The 24,414-nt window shown below is 43.9% G+C and overlaps 1 protein-coding gene across 1 annotated transcript; it reads left to right on the top strand.

The window, feature by feature from the left end:
* On the top strand, window positions 1-23,329 carry YBX3 (Y-box binding protein 3). The gene is made up of 9 exons (XM_086465610.1): window positions 1-280; window positions 4,132-4,195; window positions 5,918-5,951; window positions 10,852-10,941; window positions 11,577-11,699; window positions 16,608-16,702; window positions 21,690-21,861; window positions 22,320-22,420; window positions 22,797-23,329. The coding sequence occupies exons 1-8, from the start codon at window positions 1-3 to the stop codon at window positions 22,383-22,385; spliced, it is 924 nt and encodes a 307-aa protein (XP_086321736.1). The 3' UTR covers window positions 22,386-22,420; window positions 22,797-23,329.
* Window positions 23,330-24,414: the final 1,085 nt, after the last annotated feature.

Below are 24,414 nucleotides of genomic sequence, written 5' to 3'. Positions count from 1 at the left end.
ATGAGCGAGGCGGCGGAGACCACCACTACCACCGCCAGCCCGGCGCCCGCCACGGCCACCACCACCACCACCACCACGACTGCTGCCGCCGCCGCCGCCGCCCCGGCCGGAGCCCCCGCGTCGCCGTCGCCCGCCGCCCCGGACGCCAAGCCCAAGAGTCCCGTCAGTGCCGCCGCGCCGGGCGCGGCTGTTGGTGAGGCGGCTCCCGGTGCTGGTGCTGCTGCTGCAGCCGCCGCCGCCACTACAACCGCCGCGGCCGAGACGGAGAAGAAAGTACTGGGTGAGTACCGGGCCCCGCTTCCAACTTCCCGGGGCACCTGCGGCGGGAGCAGAGCCGGGGCCGGGGACGAGGCGGGGGAAGCACATGGCCGCCGCCCGCGGCCCAGCTCGGCTTTCCCCCCCCCCCCCCCGCCTCCTCCCCCGCGGCTGTGAGTCAGGCTGCGCTCCGGGGAGGCGGCCGTGCTGCTTCCTCCTCCCTGGGCCGGCGGGAGCCGAGCGGCGCTTGGCCGGGACGCCGACTCGGAGCTGGGCGGGAGCACCTGTGTGAGACGGCTCGTGCCCCGCCCGGCCCCGCCGAAGCGCCCGGGGCCAGGCGGGGATGGTGTGCGAAGTGCAGCCATGTTGACGGGCATCCCGGCACCTGCCGGGGCATCCCCCCCTCGGAAAGGGGTTGCTGGTAAACACTGTGTTCCTCCTTTAATCTTAAGGTCTTTGCACAACTTTGTGAAGAGTACTGCTTTAATAATGTCTCTAGGTGTAGGGGGGTTTGTTTTGGGTTTTGCTTGCTTTTTTTTTTAAGGTTCTACTTCATCAGTAAAGAGGCAAGCAAAACGTTAAGCTGCCATCTCTGTGCTCAAGCCCAGTGTGTAGCTGATGTGGGTTTTTTCCCGCTGTGATTAGACAGAATCAACCTGTTGAAAAGGACAAGCCTTCAGTGTGCAGTTGAAATAGGGACCTACCGTTTGTAACTGCTTAACTTTAAGAGGTTAGTAAAGGCAAAGTTGAGGCTGACCGCTAGTGCGGAGTCCCAGACTTCACTAAGGAAAGACAGCATCTTCTCTTCTGAACGGAAAGACTGAGGTCTTACTGCAGCAGATGGAGGAGGTAAAGGGTTTCTCTGGAGCTGAAGTAGGAAGGACTCTAGCAAAACTAGAGGCATGGCTTGTGTGATTCCCCCCACTGCCGTTCTGTTACCTGATTTGTCAATAATCAGTCAAGGCACATCCGTGTCTGGCTGCTTCTTAACCTTAACGTGGCTTGTTTCATTCGTGGTAATGTTTTTATCTTGTTCACCTGTTGCTTGGGGTGGGGGAGTGAAGGCACAAGTGCCTTTCCTGATCTAGCAGGAAAAAGAAAACCACCGTGGTGATGGCTTTGCACACTGGCCTTATTGCTAGGCAAGCTTTTTGCCAGGTGTTCTAAGGAAGATGATCATTGATAATGCTAATTGAAAATGGACTTTCAAGTCACCTCGAATGTCCACTTTAATGGTCTTGTAATGGTCTTTTAATTATATTCACTTAAGTCTCTTCTTACGAAGATCCTGTTAGAAGCAAGGTCTGATGCTTGCTCAGGGCATCCAAATGTCTGACTTCTAAGTGTAAGAATAAAGGTTAGTCAACTTTCTCTTCTCTCTTGGTTGCAGGAAGCTTTGGCTTTCCTCATGGAAAACTAATGAAAAGGCTGTTTTGTTATGGGTAGGAGTAGCTGATGATTGTTTCCTCTGATAGCATCAGAGTACAGCATCCTGTAGAAATATGTGGGCTTTCACTTGCTGGTGGGATAGGTGTCATCACATCCACTACCTTCTCTGACTTGTCAGTAAAACTGCTTACAGTTTCCTCTTTGCTTCTCCTCCTCCTTGCCTGTTCTCCTGGCTATGACAGCTCAGGCTTAACAGTGATTACACCATGGCCACGTGGATGTTCAGTGTCATGTTGTGGCTGAGGTTCTCCCCCCCCCCCCCAGTAATGCTTAGGGGAGACTGTAAGACTAGTGTGGGTAGAGAATGGTATTTCCTCAGTACGCTGTCTTAGGGAATATGTGGGAGACTCACCCCGGTCTCTGGCAGCTTGTGCAAAAAGAGCAATGTTGCTTTGAAACTGTGACTGTGGATGTCCACTTACAGCAGCCAGCTGGCCATGTAGAATGAGTATTGACTACCTCTCCTTCCACCAGCTTTCTGACTCCTCTGAGGGTCTTTGCCAGGCTTCCTAGGCTTCTCGCCCTCTTCCTAATCTGATTGAAATAGGCCAACAGATTCAATAGCTGTTTTGTGGGGGAGGGAAAGGATGATGGTGGGGGAATCAGTGGTATTAACCTTGTTATTTAAAGCAGACTAAAACCTGCATGTGCCATTGGCACCTGTTTCTGTGTTCTTCCCCCACCCCACACCCCCCGCTTTCTTCCCCTGTAAGGTTCCTAGTGCAGTGAGCTCTTGCATGTAGCCAGTGCCGTTGTGGTAGCAATAAGTGTCTGTGCCTAGTCATGTCTCCATGAAACTAAACTTAAAAACACAACCATAAATGTTGATGCTGAAGACTGTTATTGTTACTGAGTCGGTGCTAGACAGTGACACTTAGGGATTTTTAATGTCTGTAAACAAAAGGGCTTGGGAATGGATGCTGTACTACGTAGAGCCCTTTTCTCTAGTAACTGTCTCAGTCTTTAACATGGTTTTGCTTCTTTAAATATGAACACTTCCTGCTAAAAGAGTGTATTAAGAAATACTAAAACCTTTATATCTAAAAGTGCAATGAGAAATAACCTGTTATTACTTTCAATAACATCAACAGTGCTACAATGAACTGCTGTCGGCAAACAGTCCTCACTTCAGCTCTGTATTCGGGGGAGGAGGAAGAGGTTGTTCTTTCTCTGTCAGAGAAGTATACAGGAACGGCAAGACTGCATGAGACCAAAAGATGCTCGATTGGTCTCCTAGTGGATGTTTAGGGAAGAAGGGAGGTGTAGAACACATGAAGGTAACAATTCAGTGTGTTCTTGCCTCTAGCAGGCTGGCTTGGACTTCTGAACTGGAGATTGTCTCTAGACTACTTTCCTTTTAATTGCTTCTTCAGTTCCTCCAACTGCCAGTCATATGTAAGGTGTTTAACAAGCGGTCATCTGTAGGCAACTGGACCCTTTTCACATAAGTACTGTGTAGATTGCTTAGATAGTTGCAGTCATGCTATGTAATAAGTAACATCTATTAAAGTCTAGAGCCCAAATTTCTCCCTTTCCTACAGGTTTGAAAAGTACAAGTTTGTGGTCTCCACCCAGTTGCTGAGAGGGAAGGAGAGGTTGAACTACCTCCATTGCTGTTGAGTTCCTCCCACATGTTCCTATACGTTGGAGGAACAGGTTTCACCAGATCCTATAAGATACTGCAGTATGGCTTCTAAGATGGATGCTGTTTTGGTGTTAAGACAGGAGCTTGCCTTGATCCTAGAAGTCTTGGAGTATAAAGTTGGTCAGTTTGTAACTGGTAAATCACAGAAGATCTGTAGAAGTAGGATTATTTAAAAAAAGGGGGGGCAAAAAAACCCCAACCAAAACAAACAAAAAAAACCAACCCCCCAAACACAACAACCAAAACACAGTCTTGTGGTTTCTAGTTTGGTTAGTCATGTTGACAATGCAAGCTTGTCCAAAATAAGGGCGTGCTGCCTCTCCACTAGAGAGAGTTGCATGGTGCTTAATGCTGCTGCTTTGGCCAGTTCTGGCTTCCAAGGAAGAAAGAAAGGGTAACTCTGAAAGAGAGGACGAGGGGACTTCTAAACAGCTTTCTTCAGCTATGTTTCATGTCTAGCTACTGAGCTAGAGAGAACTGGTGAATGGCAGTGGGATTTTCAGCTTCACTGCCCATTTTCTAGGATAACAAAAAGAAGAGATAGATGGCTAGTTCTGAAAATAGAGCTGGACTTCATTCTAGATGCTGTGTGCTGGAGAACAGCACTGCTTCCTGCTACTGCATCAGTATAAACTGAAGTAGGAGATGATGAAGGTACCCTTTGAGTGTTAAGGGAACAGAATAGGTCAGTTGTGACTATATGTACAGGTATGAAAGTATTTTTGTAACGTTCTTGAACTTCTTTATGTTTTAGAGTAACTACTTTAACTTTTTCTTTCCAGCCACCAAAGTTCTTGGCACAGTCAAGTGGTTCAATGTCAGAAATGGATATGGCTTTATCAACAGGTATGTTTAAATTATGATAGTAATTTCTACTGTACCAAGACTCATGGTACAGAAAATGTGCCATGTGTTAGTAATTGCAACAGAGACCTGAGGACCTGACTGCAAGTTCATGCAGTTGATAGCCAGGTTTGGCCAGGCATTCAACAAACTCTGATATAATCTCAGGGGACTCTTCTCACCCCCATCAAAGGTTGTATGTATGGGGAGAAAACAGAAGGGGTCAAACTCATTACAAATTTGGTCTGTTACGTGTTTCTTGTTTGCTTGTACTATACCTTTAACGAGCTGTATATTCTTTCATGACTGCTTCGCTTTTTTTAAAGGTTTGAGTAAGGTTGGAGGGTGAGGGGAAATACTTTTGAGTAAAAATTAAAACTGATAGGTCAAAATACCTACTTTAAATACACACTGGGATTCTCTGATATCATCTAGCTGAAACTATTCCAGGCCTGGGTTCACAGAAATTCTGTCTGTCTTTTTTTTTTTTCTTTTTCTTCTCCTCTGAACACAAACCAACCTCTGGAAGGCATCAATAACCCAAATAGCTGTAAGTGATACTGATCACACTCCAGCCTTAGGTGCACAAGGCCAGTGCTTCCAAGTTACTGGAGGAAATTCTGGCTTTTAAGGCTGGAATACCTGTGGGGTTGAGGGGCTTAAATGTCTTGTATGCTTTATGAAAAACAAAGCTCCTACATAGTGGATGCTTGCCTTGCAAAACACATACTTGGCAAGTTACTTTGTTCTCAAGTCCTTGATCTGTTACACAGCAGGTAGATTTGGGTAAGTTGGACAGTGTAGTAAAGGGGCAGAAGAGCCCCCATTTCATGGAGCTGAATCCAGTTCTGGTACGGTATCAGTTCCAGTCTCTGGAGACTACTATCCAGCGTTATGAAAGTTTAGAAGAAAGGCTTGAATATGAAAGACTCTTGAAGGTTTTCATAGCAGTTGGTGTGAGAGCCTTCAGCTGGATATGGTGTAAGGACTTGGTAGCTTTCTTCCTAAACTAAAGTCCACTATTACTTTAGTCCAGTGCAACAAGTTTTGGATTATGCATTATCTTCACAAACTCTGACCCACCTGTTCCCTCTGCAGAGAAGGAATTGAATGAGCAGACTGCAGGATCTAAGCTCTTTTTGTTGTATGGGAACACAGAATCAAGGTCTCGTTCCTGTCTTCGTGTTTTGCATGCGGAAGCCTGAACTTGCTGGCCTAATCCAGACAACCTTGTGTTCATGTCTGGATCCCCTTCCAGTGGACTCTCCTAATGCCTTGTGTGTGTGGTTGCTTTGAGTTTCACTGAAAGGAGAGCTCTGTTAACAGCTGTGGCCAGGCCTGTTGATAGTCTTGCTTGACCTCTGGGGTAACAGCTCAGGTTGCAGCCCTGTGGAAGTTTTTTTTTGAGGAGGGTGAAACAGTGAAAGTCAAGCAGTCCAGTCATTAAATCTGCCCTGTGTCAAAACAAAATATTGAATGTTTGCCAGATTAGAGAACCTCCCCTTCATCCCCTTGCTCTTCTGAAGCGGGGGGGTCCTTTCTGCTGTCAAGCATATAACCCTGGAAATTTAGAGCAGGGTCTTGGTAACATAGACTTACACAGAATGTATGGAATCCAGGGGATGTACTACAGGCTGGGGAAGGGTGGTTTCACTTGTGAAGTTGGGGATTTCTATTTAAGTCTCTTAGTCTAAACTCTTAGGTCTTCTCACTTTCTTTTCACAGAAATGATACCAAAGAAGACGTGTTTGTTCATCAGGTAAGACAGCAGTAGAGGTGTGCACTGATAGGTTTCTAATGCAACTTCCTGAAACAGCCATCTGACCTTGCTCTGGCTTCTCCTTAGAATATTTACCGCAAATAACCTTGAATGGACCTTGAAATTTTCAGGGAGGAATATTAGGATGTGTGTTCCTTCTCTCTGGAGTTGTAACTGAAGGAGTAGATATTGTAACCCTTCATGCTTGCTTTTGTGTGCTCTGATTTGAACACTGAAGGGTTTTGGTGTGGTTTTGGTGTGTTTGTTTTGTTTGGTTGTCCCTCCCTTGGAGTTGACTTGTCTGTCTTGTAAATACCTGGCTACTTGTTGTCTGTCCTTCCCCCCCCCCCCCCCCCATTTCCTCGTGCTCCTTGTGCCTTCTGCTTCTTCCTACCCTCTTGGTTTGCAGGTCTGTTTTGTTTGCCCTCCCTGGTATTGGAGAGAAAGTGATCTAGTCTGGCTCCTGACCAGCCTGGGTTGCCATCAGCTGTTGCTGTGTGAGGCAGCTGCTCTTAGGAAGAAGAGGAGGAAGGCTGTGTGCCAAGTGTGCCCAGGCAGAGAGAGGTTGCCCAGCGGTTTGTCATTGGTTAACTTTCCCTGAGCCGTCAGTAGGCTGTTCTAAGTTTATATTTTAACTCTCAGGTTGCGGGCGACTAATGAGAAGACAGAGGGATGCTGTCTCCATGCTGATGTAAACTGATTAGTTGGCTTAGATCTGGTTTTGCATCATCTGAGACTTACTTCACCAGAAAATGAAATGTTGCCCCTGGAGCTTGTCACATATGAAATGCTTGCAGGCCCATGTGATCCTTAAAAGCATGAGGGTTTTTTTGTGGCATAAGTGGCTGTGTTTCCATCAAATGTAACCAGGAAACTTGCACTCTGTTGGTCGTAGAGGATGAGGATATGTGCATATGTAGTTGGTAAACATGCTGGTTAACATTGAGAGTTAGTTGTGGCTTCGTGACTAAATAGCCTGTGGTAACTGTTTCTCTGGATCAAGGGGTGTAGACCTACTATTTGAAAATAGGTGAAGCTGTGAGGGAATAAGTCTAGTGCCTGTAATAAGTGATGATGATGTTTGGAAGTGTGTGCAGTACACGTTCCCGGTTCGGTTGGTGGACTTGGGATGAAGAGCTCTCAATGCATGTACTGATTTCTAATGGTCACTCTCCTTCCTGAATGACCACGGGCTCTATGCATGCTGATACATACAGATGCTCATCTGCAGCCTGATGGGAGTGTGCCCAGAGGAGGGTGGGAAGAGTTCTAGTAACAGAAACATGTTGTGGATAGGCAGCACTGTAAAGCTACCTTGAAGACAAACGAGGTCTCCTTGAGACCTGTGAGAAGATATCCTGGAAAATGGTTGTGCTGATGACAAAGATAACATGGGCCAGTGTTGCTCTGCTTGGGAAGGCTGCCTGCAGAAACCCAAACAGTGAAGGCCAACAGTGAGCTAGTATCACCTGTGCTGTTTTGTCTCCTTCACCTATGGAGAAGATTATTCACCTGAATGTAAACTGGTGGGTGTGTGTGAGGGGAATTTATTTCCCGTCTCCTGTGGTTGAAATCCTCTGAAGTGAGTACTGAGCGAAACTGGCTTGAAGTTTCAGAAATACAATTGTGTCCAAGTCTGCATCCAATTAACTGTCTTGGTGGGCTGTGTGTGGCAGAGTAGATGCTTCCAGCACTGGCCTGGGTTGGCTGCAGGTGGATGGTCCTCAGCTCTTCCATATTTACCTGTACTGGCTACCAGAGCCAGGGGCTTTCTGGTTGGAGCTCCTTATGGGGCCATCCTGCAAGGGAGGCATAAGCAAACATCCTGCTGCGAGCTCCCTCTCTATGGTTAGTGTTGGTTCTGCCCCTCCTCCCCATGCCCGTCCCGGGAGGGGCTGGATTACATGCCTAATCCCTTCAGAATAAGGCTGACCTAGTTGAATAGATGCAGCCTCCTCTCTGCCTCCCCTCCACGCACCCGCAGTGGGGAGGGAACAGGCTGATCTCATGATTGGAATGGGGGTTAACGCTTGGTGTCTGGCTATTGGATGCTATTTATAAACCTAGTACAGATTAAAATGCTTTTCTCTTTAGGGCATGCATGGCTTGCTTTGAATTAACCCTTTGTCTTGCAGGGGACCCAAGCAGTGTTTTGGGGAAGGGCAGTTCTTCACCTGCTTCATCGTGCTTGCATCCTTGTCAGATTGCTTCATACAAGGTGCTGTCTAGGGCACTGTGTCAGTTTGAGGTGGTGTGAGCAATAGGAATCAACCAATTGTGGGGTGGAGTGTGTTGGGGGGTGGTGGGGTGAAGGTCTTGCAATTTAACACCATTAAAAGTGTCAGTAGCCAGAGAAGTCCAAAGGAATTAGGCACAGCTCGAATCAACAAGCAGTAAGGAGGAGCTGATCTCTTCTGCTGCACAGGTAAATGCTTGACTTCACTGGATTGTATTCATCGTGCATAGCCTGATACTTGTGCACCAGTAACTGGTGTAACAAATTTTGGTTATTGCTGTGACAATGCTGGATGTGTGCACATGATGTGGTGATATGAGGATATGGAAAGAACTCTTCCAAACAAAACACTGAACTAGCTCTGAAGACTCTTGCAGCTCTCTGGTCATCAGTGTCCCCTTGGGAAAGGAAAGGCTTTGTCTTAATTGTTGAGTGCTGTCTGTGTTAACACAAAACATCTGTCTTTTGAATCAGAGAAGCTGGAGCCTGCAGGATGCTGGTGACCAGTAATGGGAAGGATAGTGCTCTCCCCCCTCGATATACAGAGTAAAAGTCTTTTCATCAAGCTTAGAGCTTAGGCTTGTTAGAGGCTTATTTCAGCAATGTTTACCTGCAGCTGAAGTAGTAAGTAGTAAAGCTGTATAGTTTCTGCTCTGAATTCTAGGACTTGCTCAAAATTGTTCCTGGTTGCCTTTGTAAAACAACCCCAATCTGCTGTGTGGAAGCCTCTATCTCCTGTTGGCAGGTTATTCACTTGCAAATCTGAATTTTTCAAGTTTCTATCCATAAAGCTGGAACAAAACATGTGGAATCCTGTTGAATTTATCTTCCACTACCCTTCTTGGAGTATGTTTGAGGAACTTCATTAATGTTAAGTACACCCTCTGCTGAGAAGAAACCTGTTAGTCCTTTCTACCTCTGCACTTAAAAGAAGGGGAAGGAGTTTCAAATACAGCTTGTTGACATCTCTGTCATAGGCAGAGCATGATTCTTCGGAGTTTGAGTCAATTCTTTCACTACCATTTGTACTGAGACAACTAAACCCTTAAACTGCAGTGAAGATAATGATTTTGGTATTAGTATGTAGCATTTATGGAAGAGCTGGCACGTCCAGCTGATTTTAGAAATGGGGCAGTTACACTAATAGGTCAGCAGAAAGTGAACAAAGCTGGCTCAGTTGATGGTGGGAGTCTCTGCTTGCTAAAGTAATTCCCAAAGGAATTCACTTGAGCAGCTCATTCTCTTTCTGTATCAGAAAAACCTCTTGGGTTGTTTTTGCTTTGGTAGCAATAATATGTATGCTCTTGCATTCTTCCTTAAGCTGTTCAGGGACACTGTAGGTTACAGGGAAAGGTGTGGCTAGATGTAGGGCTAAAAGGACATGCTGGCCTGTTGCCTGAAACACAAAGGGGACTGTGTTCAGCAACAATGAGAATACTTTTCCTAAACTGGTCAAGTTCAACTTTAAACTGATGAGAACTTTTACTTCAGTGGGAAATATTTTTGGGCTATTGTTGACTAAATTAATATAGTTGCCATGCACAGGCAACAACTCAAGTGATCATTCTGCCTGCTTTTCTTGAACTGCAGACAGCTAGGACAACTGTCTCTTCTGGTTTTGCCCCGCATCCCATTTCTTAAGCCAGATTTGTGCCCTGTGTTTCTGTTTGTGCTTCTGTCTACTGCATCTGCACCTGTTTCCTTCATGCTAACAAAAGATGCCTGTATCAGGAAACTTGAAGTGAATTGGTCTTTAATAATCTGAGAGGAGTTCAATAAAAAGCTGGCTACTAGAGTGACTTGTACAATGTGTGTGGGTTTTATTTTGCTTGTTTTTTTTTTCTTTCCTGAGCCTTCCAGTTTGTCAGCCCTTAACTAATAAACAGATAGTAGGCTTATCTTACTAACTGCCTTTTGTGGAATCCTAGAAATACTCCATGGAGTGAAATGTATCTGTAGATGTCAGGCTGAAAGTCACTCCAGGAGGTTTGAGTGTTCCTGTGAGTCTGAAGAAGTCTTTGACCAGTTTAGATCCAAAGCAGTGTTGTTAATAGTATTTTGGGAGATGACTAAGACTGCAATTGTCTGTTCTGGTACTGTTCCTGTGTTCTTTAGGCACTCGCCTAATTTTTGGGACTCTCTCTTAACAGTGCTTAGGTAAAATGCTTATACACCAGAGTTACAGTAATTCTTCTCTAGTTACTATGAGTAGTCTTGATAGCTAATGCCATCTTCTACAAAAACACTTATGGTCTTAAGTTCTCTGTAGATGGTTTACAGGTCTCCTAATGACTGTGAAGGGATGGGTTACAGTTGCTGCTGCAGCTGCCTTGGTACAGCTTGCAGGAGATCGCACACTCCGTCAACTTTGTTCATACAGAAATACGTAATGATCTGAATATTTAGTAGGCTTGGCAGAGGGGATTGATGCCGGGGTAACAGCTGATTCCTAAAAGGAGTAAAACTTGACTGAGTGTTGGAAAGCCTGTGGAATCAGAGAGACATCTATGTATTTGAAATATCTTGGTGTCGTTACTGATCTGGTGTGTAGAGTTCAGATTGTAGTGGAAGAATACTGTGCTTCTCTCATCTACAGGTCTTTGAATGTGTAAGATAATAAGTAAGATAAAATAATATGTTCTTCTGTATCTTCTTTCTTTGAAGACAGCAATAAAGAAAAACAACCCACGGAAATACCTGCGCAGTGTTGGTGATGGAGAGACTGTGGAATTTGATGTAGTCGAGGGAGAGAAGGTGAGAAATTATGGAGGCTTGGGTGTCGTCCAGCAGAGTTAACATCACTCTGGTGGGGAGTAACGCAGAACCTTGGCTGTGTGTCTGGTGTTTTTGTCTGTGTTAATCCCTGGGTGGCATTCATACACCTTTTCTGTGGAAGATGTGTTTTTTTAAAGACTTCATTAAGAAATATTATTAGATATGTGTCAAAACTCAACTCTACATCCTAGTGCTTCTAGAATACGTAATTTTTACTTGATAGAGCATTTGAAGCCTGTAGCCTGTCCAGTGATCATTAACTGAGGCATATATTGCCCTGAAGAACTTGGAGTCTGGTAGCTTAGTAACTTAAGAACCTTCGAGTTCTTTGCACTTCTGCTGTCTCGAACATTTTTTTGAGTTTTCTAGTTTGTTTTTTTTGTATGTGTGTGTCTTTAATCAGTTCCTTCTTGCTTTTTCCTCTGAACTCAGCCTGATTGGTAGAATCATAACTCTTGGTTATGGGGTTGAGAATAACAAATCTGCTTACATGGGAGGATGGAATCTGTAGCTTGGAACTGATGCAAAAAACCCTCTTTCCAGTATCATCTTCTCCATGTAGCTGGTTGTTCTTTTCTCACACCACTCTGGTTTACTTTCTTTTGGCCTTTTAGGGTGCAGAAGCAGCTAATGTCACTGGTCCAGATGGAGTCCCTGTAGAAGGCAGCCGCTATGCTGCAGACCGGCGCCGCTATCGACGTGGCTATTTTGGCCGACGCCGTGGACCGCCTCGAAGCGTAAGTAAGTTTAATTTCTTTAGTGGTGCTCATCTTACCTCCTCAGCAGTCTTCTGGTCCCCTCATGAGGGAACTACAGGTTCAGCGCTGGCATATAGTAAAGTGTCAATACTTAACTAAGCTGTGAGTGTTTTTCAGTAATATTCTGGGTTCCTCAAGCACATCATTGGTGTCAATGCTGATATTTTGTATTCTTGGGTGTCCTGTAGGCCCTTTCTTGGCATGTCTTTCTAGAATGTGTTACAAGTGTCTTTTTGGGTGTTAAGGTATCTGTTTGTTTGAAGAGTAAACACAAAGGAGTGAGACACTTAAGTGATTCACTGTGCCCTTTACCTGAAGCAAGAGAAAGTATTTATATTACTTGAAGTAGTATAACTGTAACTTGGAAGGGTTACTTGGAAAGCTGGATTTGTTCAGAAGCTCATCAGTTCTGCCAGTCATGGTAGTAGTTTGACCAACTAGTTGAAACCTCCATGTATCATCCCTCTACACACCACTGTTCATAACATCTGCAAGCCTTCCTAAGCAGCTTCCCTGCAAGCTTTTGTAGAGGGAAAAGTAAGTATGAGGTACACTGCTGTAGTTCTAGTAGTTACTACTCTTATCCACATAGTGCTTGTGCTAAATTTGTGGTTGGAACAGTCCAACAAACTGGAATATACTCTGGGCTTGGTAATCTTACCTTTAGTAGTTGAGTCTGTGATCATCACTTGTGGAAATGCGTGAACAATTCAATATGGGAGGTCTGGTGGAAGTCTCTGCCCAAGCAACACTTTCTTATTCTGCAGAGTTGACAGCATGGGGACAAACAGAACAAGTGTTGTCAAATCCTTCCTTGAAGCCTAGCTGTTTATACTAGCTATCAGGAGGTCTTTAATCCTGCTGGATGCCACTGAGCCTTAAATACATGAAAAGTGTTCTTTGAGTCCCTTGGAGATGGCTAGGAGTTGGTGCAGGTAACTGACGGCTTGTTACTGAGTATGTCTTTGTTTTTTGTGGTGATACAGTCTGCAGCTTTCACATCAGATGGCAAAGGACTAGGATACTTGGTTTTGTTCAGCTTTTTGGTCCTTCCAGTCATCTGTTAGTTCATCAACCAGATACATTCCAGTACTGATTCTGTTTCCTTTTGCTCTCCTGAGATTAAGATCTTCCTTAACTGTCTTTATTGGGAGTGAATGCTTTAGTTGGTGGTATTAATGTTGTTTTGGAGCTGCTTCAGTTTTCAAATGAGTAGACATATCAAGGCTTGGACAACCTTGTGTATTGTTGCTGAGTATAGAAAGCAGCTGTTTGTTTCTGCCTCAATAGTGATGTGAGACCCAACTTGGACATGGGGAACATTCAGTCTCAGGGTACTCGGGCTGAGACGTGTTCTCTTGAATGTCTGATGCAAACTCATGCAGCTAAAAAATGTAGCACTTCGATCTGGGTACTTGAAGATGTACATAAGGGGAGCAAATTGTGATATCACACTTCTTATGACTTGCTGGGGATCTGAATCCCCAGACTGATTTGGTGTGGGTACCAGACCTTAGCTGTTGTGTGACTGGTGCCTGATGCCCTATGAAGTGATCTGTTTTTCATAACATAAAACATCCTGCTCTTTCTCTGCAATCATTGACTTGGGAAGAATTACAGCCTTCAAAAATTGCAAATGATAATCTACAAAAGGACATTAACCTAGGGGTGTTATTGTTTCCCACTGTTCATGAGGGTTGTTGGCCCTTCTCTTTAGCTTGTTGAGTATCCTCTGAATGTCAGGCCTTACCTATAATGCATTGACTGCTCCTCTGGGTTTTGTATCATCTGTTAAGAGTAAATTCTGTTTCATTCAAGGATGATGAAGGCCTTATAGTACCATTCCCTTGGTATGCCACTCTTAACAGGTAACAAGATAAACTCCGTGATTGCTGTGACCTTTCAAAGATGATACTGGCTAGGCAGCGACACTGGCCAGCTCCTTCATCAGTATCAAATGTATCCTGTGTGGTCGCAGAGACTTATATGCGTAAGACTTGTTTAAGTCCTACTTTTGTTTTGAGGTCAGTCAGGAGTTCCTTGGGTAGCCAAAGTTAACAATCTGCTATGCTTGCTCAACTTCCTGCATGTTGCAGTGGACTCTTCTTGTGTTCCGAGCTAGTTTGAGGTGTAACCAATTCTGCTGGGCCTTCTTACCCACTCATTTATTAGTTGCCTGAACAAGTCCAAGCTCCACTTCAAGGAAGTCTTTGCAGAGGCCACAAAGGGCTGTGCAGGGACTGTCCGTGAAGTCCTAGTATAGGTCAGTGAAACCACTTGAACTTGCCCAGATATTCTTGTCACCCCCTGTGTGCCTGCTTTCATAGATAATTGAGAGTAGAGTGAATCCTCATCTGAAGCTACCAAATACCAAAAACTCCTTTGGGAGATTTTTCACTTGCAGCAGTTAACATGTTCTTGAAACTGCATGTCTACTGCGTCTAGAAAGATACTTCTCTCTAATATCGTTTTCCTTTAACAAGGCCTCCTCTTTCTTATTCCATTCCCATGTGCATAAAGCGGGAAGAAAGGTAGCAATGTTTGAGCTGTAGCAATGTGTATACTCTATTCTGTATGGTCCCATTAACAGGTGCATTAAAGGTTGTGCCTCGCTGCTTGAGGAAGTGTTTTTGGTGGTCCTGCAGGATATTCCTGAGACCAGTTTGAGCTGCTGATGGTATGGCACTCTTGGGCTGTGTTTGCTGAAATGATATTTACTCAGCTGCAAGCAACTGTTGCTGCACACCTGAAGGAAACTGTTCCAGTGTACCTAGGCCTGCTATGCTTAAAGATCTGCTAGGCTGCAGAGATGAAAGGTTTTCCCAGAGCTTGGCTGCCCCTATCATCAATCCTGTATTTACTGAATAAAAAAAAAAAATTGTTTAGGTGACTCTTGACATGGTGGCCTTCTAGATTTTAAAGAACTTTTAATTAATGTTCCTTAGTGACTCCAGTCTAACCTTGTAGCACAGCAAGACTTGATTTGTTTTTCTTCACTGGCATGGTTTTAGGCAAACAGGATGCTATCCCTTGTTTGCCATGGTAGCTTGAATGTGCCTGTACTCTGTGTGACTTACTGAGTCTGGTTTTGAACACATTGTGTGGATTCCTCAAGAGTGAAGAGAACCTTGAGATTGTCCCTTCCCTTCACATCTTGCTACTCTCTTCTACTGTATCTCTGCTTTGTCAGTCCTCACATGAGTAAGAGAGTGAGAGCAGAAGCAGCATTAGGTCCTTGCTTCATGAAAGGCAAATCCCAAGACCTTTGAATCACTGCTGCCACACACGATATTGGCGGTGCTATTTCTCGACTTACTGCCTGAGACACTTCTGACCACTCATCACGGGTCTGTTATACTGTGAAGTTGCGTAGTACTAAATATCTTGATACAAGCAGGATGGATTGGTACTGCAAAGTGGATATAAGTAGTATAATGCTGTCACAAATTCAGAAGTGTAATTTTCCTTTTGGGTTCTGAATCTCTTAAGTACTTCTCAACTGCTACCAGATGATACCTAGTATTACTCTTTGCTTAATCAGTGGGATTTCCTTTTGATATTTAGTTATCCTGATCAGTTTTATACATGAGAGAACATAATGGATAATGTTATTTATGATTGTGGGGTTTTTTATTGAATTCTGATTTCTCCCTGCTCACCTCAGCAGTTACCCTGTCATATGGTTAAGAATAGCTGGCATAGTATTTCTAGGTACAGCATGTGAGATATTCCAGTTGCTTTTAGGTATGTCTCTGCTTTTGTAGCTTTCCAAGTTTCCAAAAGAGTGCTTGAAATTTATTCATGCATTTGGAGGGTGTTTTACTGTGGTGAGAGGAGAAGATTGTCCAGGTTGGTCACTGAGGCTTGTTTAATTCCCCAAGATTTCTTGTTACAATCTACAATACTCCAGCCTTTCTAAATGCCAATCATCACATTATCTCAGCTAAGGAAAGTTCATGTCCATGCAGTTACCTGAGATTGCCCATTAAAATAAAGCAAAATGTGGTGGTGGTCATGGTTAAAATAGCTGTGTGGAATTGGAAGGAGACCTGTCAAACTTAGTGTAGACTACTGCAGGCTGTCAGGAAGCAATAGCTTTTGTTTCCTGCTGGATCAGATCCAGATCTAGAAACAGAAGTCCATCTCTTGTTAAATTCCTTCTTTTAAAAGGAAGAATAGTGTAATGGGAGCAGCTAATACTGTAACTTTTATAAAACAGATATTGCTCATGGCTGGCATTTAAAAAACAAAACCAAAAAAAAACCAAACAACAAAGTGGAGGAAAAAACCACTAAACTGAAATCAGCTTTATCAGTCAACAACTAAAAGGGAGAGAGAACCACTGTGTCTGACAGGCTGAAAATGTTGAGTGTGTAGTACAGGTTTTTCTGTCTTGATGTTTTTGTGGGAGTTCTCTATGGAATGGGCCTCTGTGTAGAATGAAGCCAGAGGTGGTCTCTGACAAGTCAGCGTGATGTCTTTCAGTTAGCTTTCCTAATTCAGAAGTGTCCTAATCAACAGCTGCCTCTCTGTAACATATTTAACCCTTACAATGCCATGTCATATCTTGAAATGCACTTTCATATTGCATTGGAAAGAACTGTTAGGTTCCCTGCCTTTCTTGGCAGGCAGCGAGGAAGCATTGTCAGGTAGCTCCTTAGTCTGTTAATGTGAGAAACAGGGGCAGAATTATTGGCTCTTGTTCAGTCCTACTCCTATCTTTGCCCAAATTAGTCTTTTGAGAATCTGCTTCTTGTTACCCGATATGCTTGTGTTTCTGTACTGATATACTGTTTCTGAACTTGTGTTCAGATTGTTGGGCTTTATAGTTAGTATACTGTCTGTGAAATAACACTTCATCTGTCTTCTGTCGTCTTTTGGTTGTAGGGTGGTGAGGGCGAGATCAAGGATGGGCTCACAGAAGGAGGACAGCTTCATCAACAAGTCAATAGGAATCCTACATATCGTCCCCGCTATCGCAGGTCTGTAATACTTCCTTTGCTCATTACATTTTTATGCTTTTATAATCTATACAGGCTTCATTAAGAGCATGAAGCTGTATTCCCTAGCATTAATGTGTATGCAAATGGTAGGGACAGTGAGAAAGGACTAAGGAAACAACTGTCGAGTTTAATATGTTTATATATTGCTCAGAGCCAGGAACTGGTCAAGAAAGGGCAAAGAATTCTTTGTATGCTGTTACTTCTCACAATTGAGCAACATATTGAAGTGAGTTGCAGGGTCCTTGTCTTCCTAGATGAACTCCTGTGCTTTCCTGGACAAATAATGGATCCAAATGCCACTTGATCTGGGATGACTAGGCCCACCATCTGCAGGGGCAGGGTGTGCTTTATAACTCTTTTTGTGGACTGCAGACAGTAGTTTGCAGTTCAACACTGGTCTAGTAGCCTGTGCACATCCAGCTCAGTCCTACATGTCACAGAGGCTTGGATTTATGCGCTTGTGCTACTTGTAGGTACAGAGGAAAGCCGACTGTTCAGTAAAAACTGAAGTTTTGTCATATCTCTTACAGGCCGTTAGATTATACGGTAGCATTATTGTTACCTTGTAATATCCTATGCTAGTGAAGGGTATTGCTGTCAGTCAAGATTTAAATTTTGTGTTCCTTGAGGGCGTCTAAAGGAGTGTGTAACAAAATAGGATTATTAGAGTTACTCTTGCTAGAACTCATGGAGAAAGAGGGTGCTAAAGAGACCGGAGATCTTCCAGAATAATAAGATAAAATGCATCAAAATGATTGAAGGGGGGAAAAAAATGTGTGAACAGTGGAAGTGACTGAGGACTCTGAGGCTGGGAGAAAAGACAAATTAAGATAGACTGTAGAGGTCCTCAGAATAATGAGTAGCATGGAAGGGATGGATTAAATTGGTTTTGCTTTTTTTTTTTTCTGATAAAAGAATACACTATGAAGAGCCTCCAAATGAAGGAAGTGGGAGACATGCTGAAAAACAAAGGGAGGTTCATAGAACCATAGGACAGCCCAGGTTGGAAGGGACCTCAAAAAAAAAACCACCACCCAAACATCTGGCTGAACCTTTTCTGGGAAGGGGAGCCTAGATGAGATTATCTACAACCCTGTCCAGTCCCATCTTGAAAACCTTCAGTAATGGGGACTCTACCACATTCCTGTGGAAGTTGTTCCAGTAAGATTGTTCTCACTGTAAATCTTTCTTAAATCTATCTGAAACATTGTGCAGCTTGTACCTGTTGCCCCTTGTATCCCTTGTGTGGCTCCTTGTGAAGAGAAAGCCTCTGTCCTGTTTGTAATTCACAGAATCACAGAATAGTAGGAGTTGGCCTTTAAGTTGCCAAGTTCCTCCTGAAGCCTTCTCTTTTTCCAGGGAGAAAAGACCAAACTCCCTCAGTCTATCCTCATAGGTCAGTTTCTCCAGCCCTTTGATCATCTTGGCCCTCCTTTGGACCGTATCCAGTTTGTCTGCCTCCTTCATGAATTGTGGGGACCAGAACGGGCTATAGTACTCCAGGTGTGGCCTGACAAGTGCTGAGTAGAGTGGGATGATCACATCTCTCTCTGCTGCTAATGCCTCTGTGGATGCAGCCCAGGATCCGTTTGCCTTTTGCTGCAGTGGTGCACTGCTGACTCATGTTCAGGTTGCTGACTCGGGTTGTTATGCATATGGCAGATTGACGGAGCTTTTTGCCACGGGATGTTGGTGATGTTAAAAGCTTGCATGAGCTTGGGGGAGAGGTCAAATAACTGGATATTTGTGATATCTCTAGGCAAGCTGTGTCTGGCTCAGGAAATCCCCAGTATGGAAACCAATTGGAGTCTGGGAGGCTATTTGGAAAGTATTACCTTGTCCTTATTTTTCCCTAGGGATCTGTAGAACTGGGATAAATAGACACTTGAAGACCCAGTAGGCCATTCTTAGGTACTTACTAAAGATCCCTTGGTGTTCACATGAACACTGATTCTTTCCACTGGGATATGCAAAGTTGCTGAGTCATCTGGGTTAGTCATACTTTAAGCTGACCAGCATATGATTGTTTTCTTCATTTTCCAGCCTTGGTTCTGACATGACCACTCTAGCTTCCAGCCTCTATGCTGAGGAAACAATTCCATAGCTGAGGAATTCATTGCAGATAAAAATATCAGTGTGAAATAGTCAGCCTCTGACTGTCATACCTTTGGAGGTGTTGCCTCACTCTTCTTTTTTTTTTTAAATTCCTTCAAGTGGAAAAGCTCATTCAGATTCTTGGCTTTGTGTGACTTGTCACTTATTCTCCAAGATAAAACAAGTTAAATAAAACATTGAATTGCTTTCACTGGTTTTCTTAATAAAGTATTGTGACACAATCTCCCACAACATCCTTCTCTAAATTGGAGAGAGAGGGATGTGATGGGTGGACTGTTTGGTGGATGAGGAATTGGCTGGATGGTCTCATCCAGAGGGTAGTGGTCAATGGCTTAGTGTCCAGATGGACATCAGTGATGAGTGGTGTCCCTGAGGGGTCTGTCCGTATTGGGACCAGTGCTGTTTAATACCTTCATCAATGACACAGGGTGGGGTTGAGTGCACCCTCAGGAAGTTTGCGGATGACACCAAGCTAGATGGTGCAGTTGACATTCCTGAGGGACAGAAGGCCATCCAGAGGGACCTGGAGAAGCTGGAGAAGTGGACCTGTGTGAACCTCATGAGGTTCAACAAGGCCAAGTGCAAGGTCCTGCATCTGGGCCAGGGCAATCCCTGCTATCAATACGGGCTGGGACATGAAGGGATTGAGGGCAGCCCTGCCAAGAAGGACTTGGGGGTACTGGTGGATGAGAAACTGAATATGATCTAGTGATGTGCATTTGCAGCCCAGAAAGCCAGTCACATGCTGGGCCGCATCAAAAGAAGTGTCGCCAGCAGGTCAAGGGAGGTGATTGTCCTTCTACTCTGCCCTGGTGAGACCCCATCTGGAGTGCTATGGCTAGCTCTGGAGTCCTCAGCACAATAAAGACATGGACCTGCTTCTGTGGGTCCAGAGGAGGGCCATGAAGATGATTTGGGGTTGGAGCACCTCCCCTGTGAGGACAGGCTGAGAGGGTTGGGGTTGTTCAGCCTGGAGCAGAGAAGGCTCTGGGGAGGCCTTATAGGGGCCTTCCAGTACTTAAAGGGGGCCTATAAGAAAGGTGGGGAAAATCTTTTTAGCCAGGCCTATTGTGATAGGACAAGGAGTGATGGTTTTAAACTAAAATACGGTAGATTTAGACTGGATATAAGGAGTTCATTCTTTACAGTGAGGGTGGTGAAACACTGGAACAGGTTGCCCAGAGGGGTGGTAGATGCCCCATCCCTGGAAACATTCAAGGTCAGGCTGGACAGGGCTCTGAGCAACCTGATCTAGCTAAAGATGTCCCTGGTCACTGCAGGGGAGTTGGACTAGATGACTTTTAAAGATCCCTTCCAACCCAAACTATTCTGTGATTCTGCTCTCAAGGAGCTGATTTGTATTAGTCTGCCATTCACTCACTTGGTCCTCTTCATCTTGTCCTTGTCTTTCTATCAACTATCTTAAGAGGTAAAGTTCCAACATTGAATTTAGAGAGATGAAATGGATGTAATCCCCATTTTTTTAATATACATGTTTGTTCAAAAACAAAGAGCAAGAGGTAAATAACAGTGCAAGAGTAACAAGAAGTTGAATTTCCTAGGAATAACAAGATTGTCCTTAACTGCAATGATTACCTGTTCCATGCAAAATGAATCCATCCTTCTGGATGCTTGGTCTAGAACCACAAGCCTTCCCTACTCCGGGCTTTTTCTATCTGTGAATGTTTGTTAAAGTTGACTTGTCTAGGATTGTGAGAAATGGGGTAATACTGATGCTGCTGCTTGTAGGGATCTGAGCTGAATAAATTTTATCCTGAAAGTCTTCATTAGCATTGGGCAGTCAGAAATAGCACCACACCAAGTACAGTGAGGCACCTGAGCTTTTGCGTGTCACATGGGTGAATCACAAGCTGGATAATTTGTCCATGGCTAATGGGAGTGCATTTCTGATGCGTTTTTCCTATAAGAGGTATGATATCTCCTGTAAGAATGCAGAATGCTTCTGTTTGAGTTGACAGGTAGGTATTGCTTACATTTACATGCTCTAAATCCAGTAGTGCTTTTATGTTAGATTAATTCAGAAAATCTAAATAGGCTTTTAGGACTAGATAGCTGTGGATTAGCTAAGCCAGCTAATGGGAACTAGATAGTAGGCAGTGACTGTCATCACTTTCGGCTGTATTTTGACAGCTTGTAAACATACTTTGATTATACTGGAAATCGAATGAAACGCTTTTGCATACTTCACAATCACAGAATGTTAGAGGGTGGAAGGGACCTCAAAAGATCATCTAGTTCAACCCCCCCTGCCAGAGCAGGACCACCCAGAGTAGGTCACACAGGAATGCATCCAGGCGGGTTTTGAATACTTCAGGAATGTGGACTTAATAGCTTAGTGCTAATAAGGTCCAACTTGCCTGACTGAAATACACGCTACACTTACGGTCAAGAGGGGCAGCTTAAGGCAAAGAGTGAAGATTCAGGAGTTGGTTTACAGGTAGAATTGAGATTTCCAGGGATTGCACCATTAACTATGAATAGGACTGGGCTGGTGTGTAAGTATGCCAAGGCTAACTTAGCAGAATTGGCCTATGTGGCCACTACTGGCTTGTTTCTTCTCGTAGCCAGCAATTCAAATGCTAACGATATCTACTGTCTGGCCTACAATAAAGAATATGCTGATGTAGCTTCAGCAATGAAGAGACACGCAGGTTGTTTCTTTCCCTTCCAACTATATGCCAGCCGAACTCCAAAGGGATAATTTGCTAGCATTCAAAATTGTTAAAGATGGTGCTTGGTTAGAGAGGCTTTTACTGGGCTAAGATTTTGGTAGTTTAACCTTCTTGGGCTTCTCTCCTGCTTAACGCCTATTTTTTTTTCTCCTCTTCAGAGGGCCCCCACGTCCACGCCCTGCCCCAGTGGCTGGAGAGGCTGAAAACAAAGAGAACCATCATGAGGCTAATGCTATGAGAGAGCAGCCACTTCGCCGTGGGTATAGGCGCCCGTACAACTACCGGCGTCGACCTCGTCCACCCAGTGCTCCAGCTCAGGATGGGAAAGAGGTGAGCAAGCTCTTGGCAAAACATGGCAGAGACTGAGTTTTGATGGGGTGAATGCTCAAGACCTTCTGTCTTGTGGGAGGTTCCACAAGTGTTGTTTTCCAGTTTCCTAAAACCTTCAGTCTGTATGTAGTCTGAGAGATGGATTTGAAATCTCCAAATCAGTTTCCTGAACTGCTTGAACCAGATGATTTCAGGGAAATGTTTGAAAACGCATATTTTTTTTATTTTTTTTACCTTAATGAGGAAATACTTTCTCATTCTATATCTACTTGCGGTGGTCCCCTGACAGAATCTTCTGTGTAATACTTAAACTTTTCTGTATTTTCTATAGTTAATATTTTCTGAGGATTTGTTTTCTTTAATTATTTTAAAACCTGGGTTATGCTGGCCCTACCACTGTACAGAGGAAGGGTCTAGAGGGCAGTCTGTGCCTATAATGATGGTTTTCTGTGTCTCAGACAAAGGTGACTGAAACACCCGCTGAAAATCCTGCTCCAGTGACTGAGCAGAGTGGTGCTGAGTAATGTCCGGCTCCCCAGGCACCACTACCATCCCTCAGGTAAGGAATATACATCCCGTTCCCCAACTGAAGCAGCATTGTATATACTTCCAGGACTTGCACCCTGGCCACATCCCCTTATGTACGGCTAGATATTTGTGATAACTTCTGAGAGTGCTATATAGGCAAACCAAAACCAGTCTGCTGCTTTTCTCTTTCTCTCCTCTGTGTCCGTATTTGTCTACATAGTAATAGCATCTCCTGATGAGTTAGTAATGTTTTGCTTTAGGAAGATAATGTGCTCTCAGCTTACAGACAGGATAAGCCAGTTATGCTTATCCTGTTATGATAACTCCCTCTTCACCTGACATGTCACCTCTTCAACAGGAAGATGAAACTTAGAACTGCATTTTTTTAAAATTTGGCTCTTTAACAGGTGTCCTAAAATACAACTCAAAGTAACACCAAAGAAACACAAGCAATAAATTGTCAACAGTAATGATGAAAGCAAAGATATGAGACATCGGAACTTAAAAGAAAAAAAAACTTACCAGCAGCTGAGATCCAGGGAACGCCTGCAAGATAGATGCGTGAAGAGAGAAAAAGAGAGCGAGATTCAGAAAGAGCAACCTCCCCAGTTTCAACAGCAACTGTGGGGTTTTTTGGTTTTTTTTTAGAATTTCACTGTTTCGCTAGTATTGCATTTTTCAATTTTTCTTTTGGTATCAAACTGAAAAGGGAAAAAACCCAACCAAAGAACTGAAATTGAAATCAAATGCTTTTTTTATTGGATGCTGGTGCTAAACCTCCCAGGTGTGATGAATTTTTTTTTTCTGTGCCAGTCCTGGTCACTGCAGGACAGGGGGAGGAGAAACTTCCGCTTTCCTTGGTAAGATCTGTTTGAAACTGTGCAGCATGGGTGACGTTCCTCACAAATAAAACTGATTTCAACTACCAAAAAAAAATTCATTTTAGTATGTTTGTTCATGTTTACTTTTAAAATAGTTTATTATTTTAATCTTGCTGCTTCAGCATTTATATGTGAAAATGAGAGCTGCCTCTTCAGTATGTGTTGATGTATCTCGTCTAAAACCATGTTGGATGACACACATGCAAGGCCATGGCTAGGTTAGGTGGATTCTACTTCAATGCATAACAACTTCTACAAAGAAATCATACAACAGAGCTATAACCTACACTGTCCTCTCTGCAATTTTGGCTCAAATGGTGTTAATGGTTGGGTTTTTCTGTTACTATCTTGTGGGAGGAGTTTGAGTGGGTTTCTGGAATATTATTTTCCCCATCTGTTTTGCTAGGCTTTTGTGTTCTGTAAACAGTAGAACCCAAGCTTTGGGACTACTCTGCTCAAAAAGGCAAAGTGAGCTTAGTAAGTGTCACTTTACTCAGGCTTCTGTTCAAAATAATGGCAGTATGTTTTATTAGCCCCTCTACTTTTCCGTATTTGAAACGAGTACAACCTCTGTACCTGTGACATCTTGTGTTAGTGAGCAAAGTACTTGGAAAAACACACACATTAGTAAGACAGCTAATGTTCCTCCCTAAAACTTGGATGTCTTGTAAGTGTTATCAGTCTACTTCCAGCTGTTGCATATGGGTGTGTTTCTTCAGCTATCTTGTGTCCTTCATTCTGTAGTCTGGATATTTCTCACGTTCCTGTTTTGCAGTTGCTGTTATCCGAACCTTAGATAGTGTATTTGTCTCCTTAAAACACCTCTTTCTGTTCTTAGCTATGCAATCTTTACCCAGCCTTTACTGAGTAACACTTCATGTAAAACCCCTTGGTGTGGAGCAAGACTGTAACTGTGCACATGTAGGACTAAGTGAGAGTAGAGAGATTCCTGGCAGGTACTTTCTGTCCTTGTCTCCTCTAGTTTCCCTGTTCTTGCACACTATTAATAATTAAAAATTATACAAGGTTCTCTGGAGACACATTCTTCATGTTACTTCTCAGGAAATGAGAAGTGGGGGGAGCATAGGGGATAATTGAGCTCCAAAGCACTTTGCTTCCAGCTTCTGGGAAGGTGAGGAATGGC

This window comes from Leptosomus discolor, chromosome 1, assembly GCF_034619465.1.
Source record: "Leptosomus discolor isolate bLepDis1 chromosome 1, bLepDis1.hap2, whole genome shotgun sequence".
Classification (NCBI taxonomy): domain Eukaryota; kingdom Metazoa; phylum Chordata; class Aves; order Leptosomiformes; family Leptosomidae; genus Leptosomus; species Leptosomus discolor.
The sequence above is the reverse complement of the archived record's forward strand: the minus strand, read 5'-3'. Positions and strand labels throughout refer to the sequence as shown.

Excerpts from the sequence above, each read along its gene's own strand:
- YBX3 (XM_086465610.1), top strand. The coding sequence starts at position 1 with ATGAGCGAGGCGGCGGAGACCACCACTACCACCGCCAGCCCGGCGCCC. Across the intron at positions 11,700-16,607 it reads GCCGTGGACCGCCTCGAAGC|GGTGGTGAGGGCGAGATCAA; the intron begins GTAAGTAAGTTT and ends TTTTGGTTGTAG. Across the intron at positions 16,703-21,689 it reads TATCGTCCCCGCTATCGCAG|AGGGCCCCCACGTCCACGCC; the intron begins GTCTGTAATACT and ends TCTCCTCTTCAG.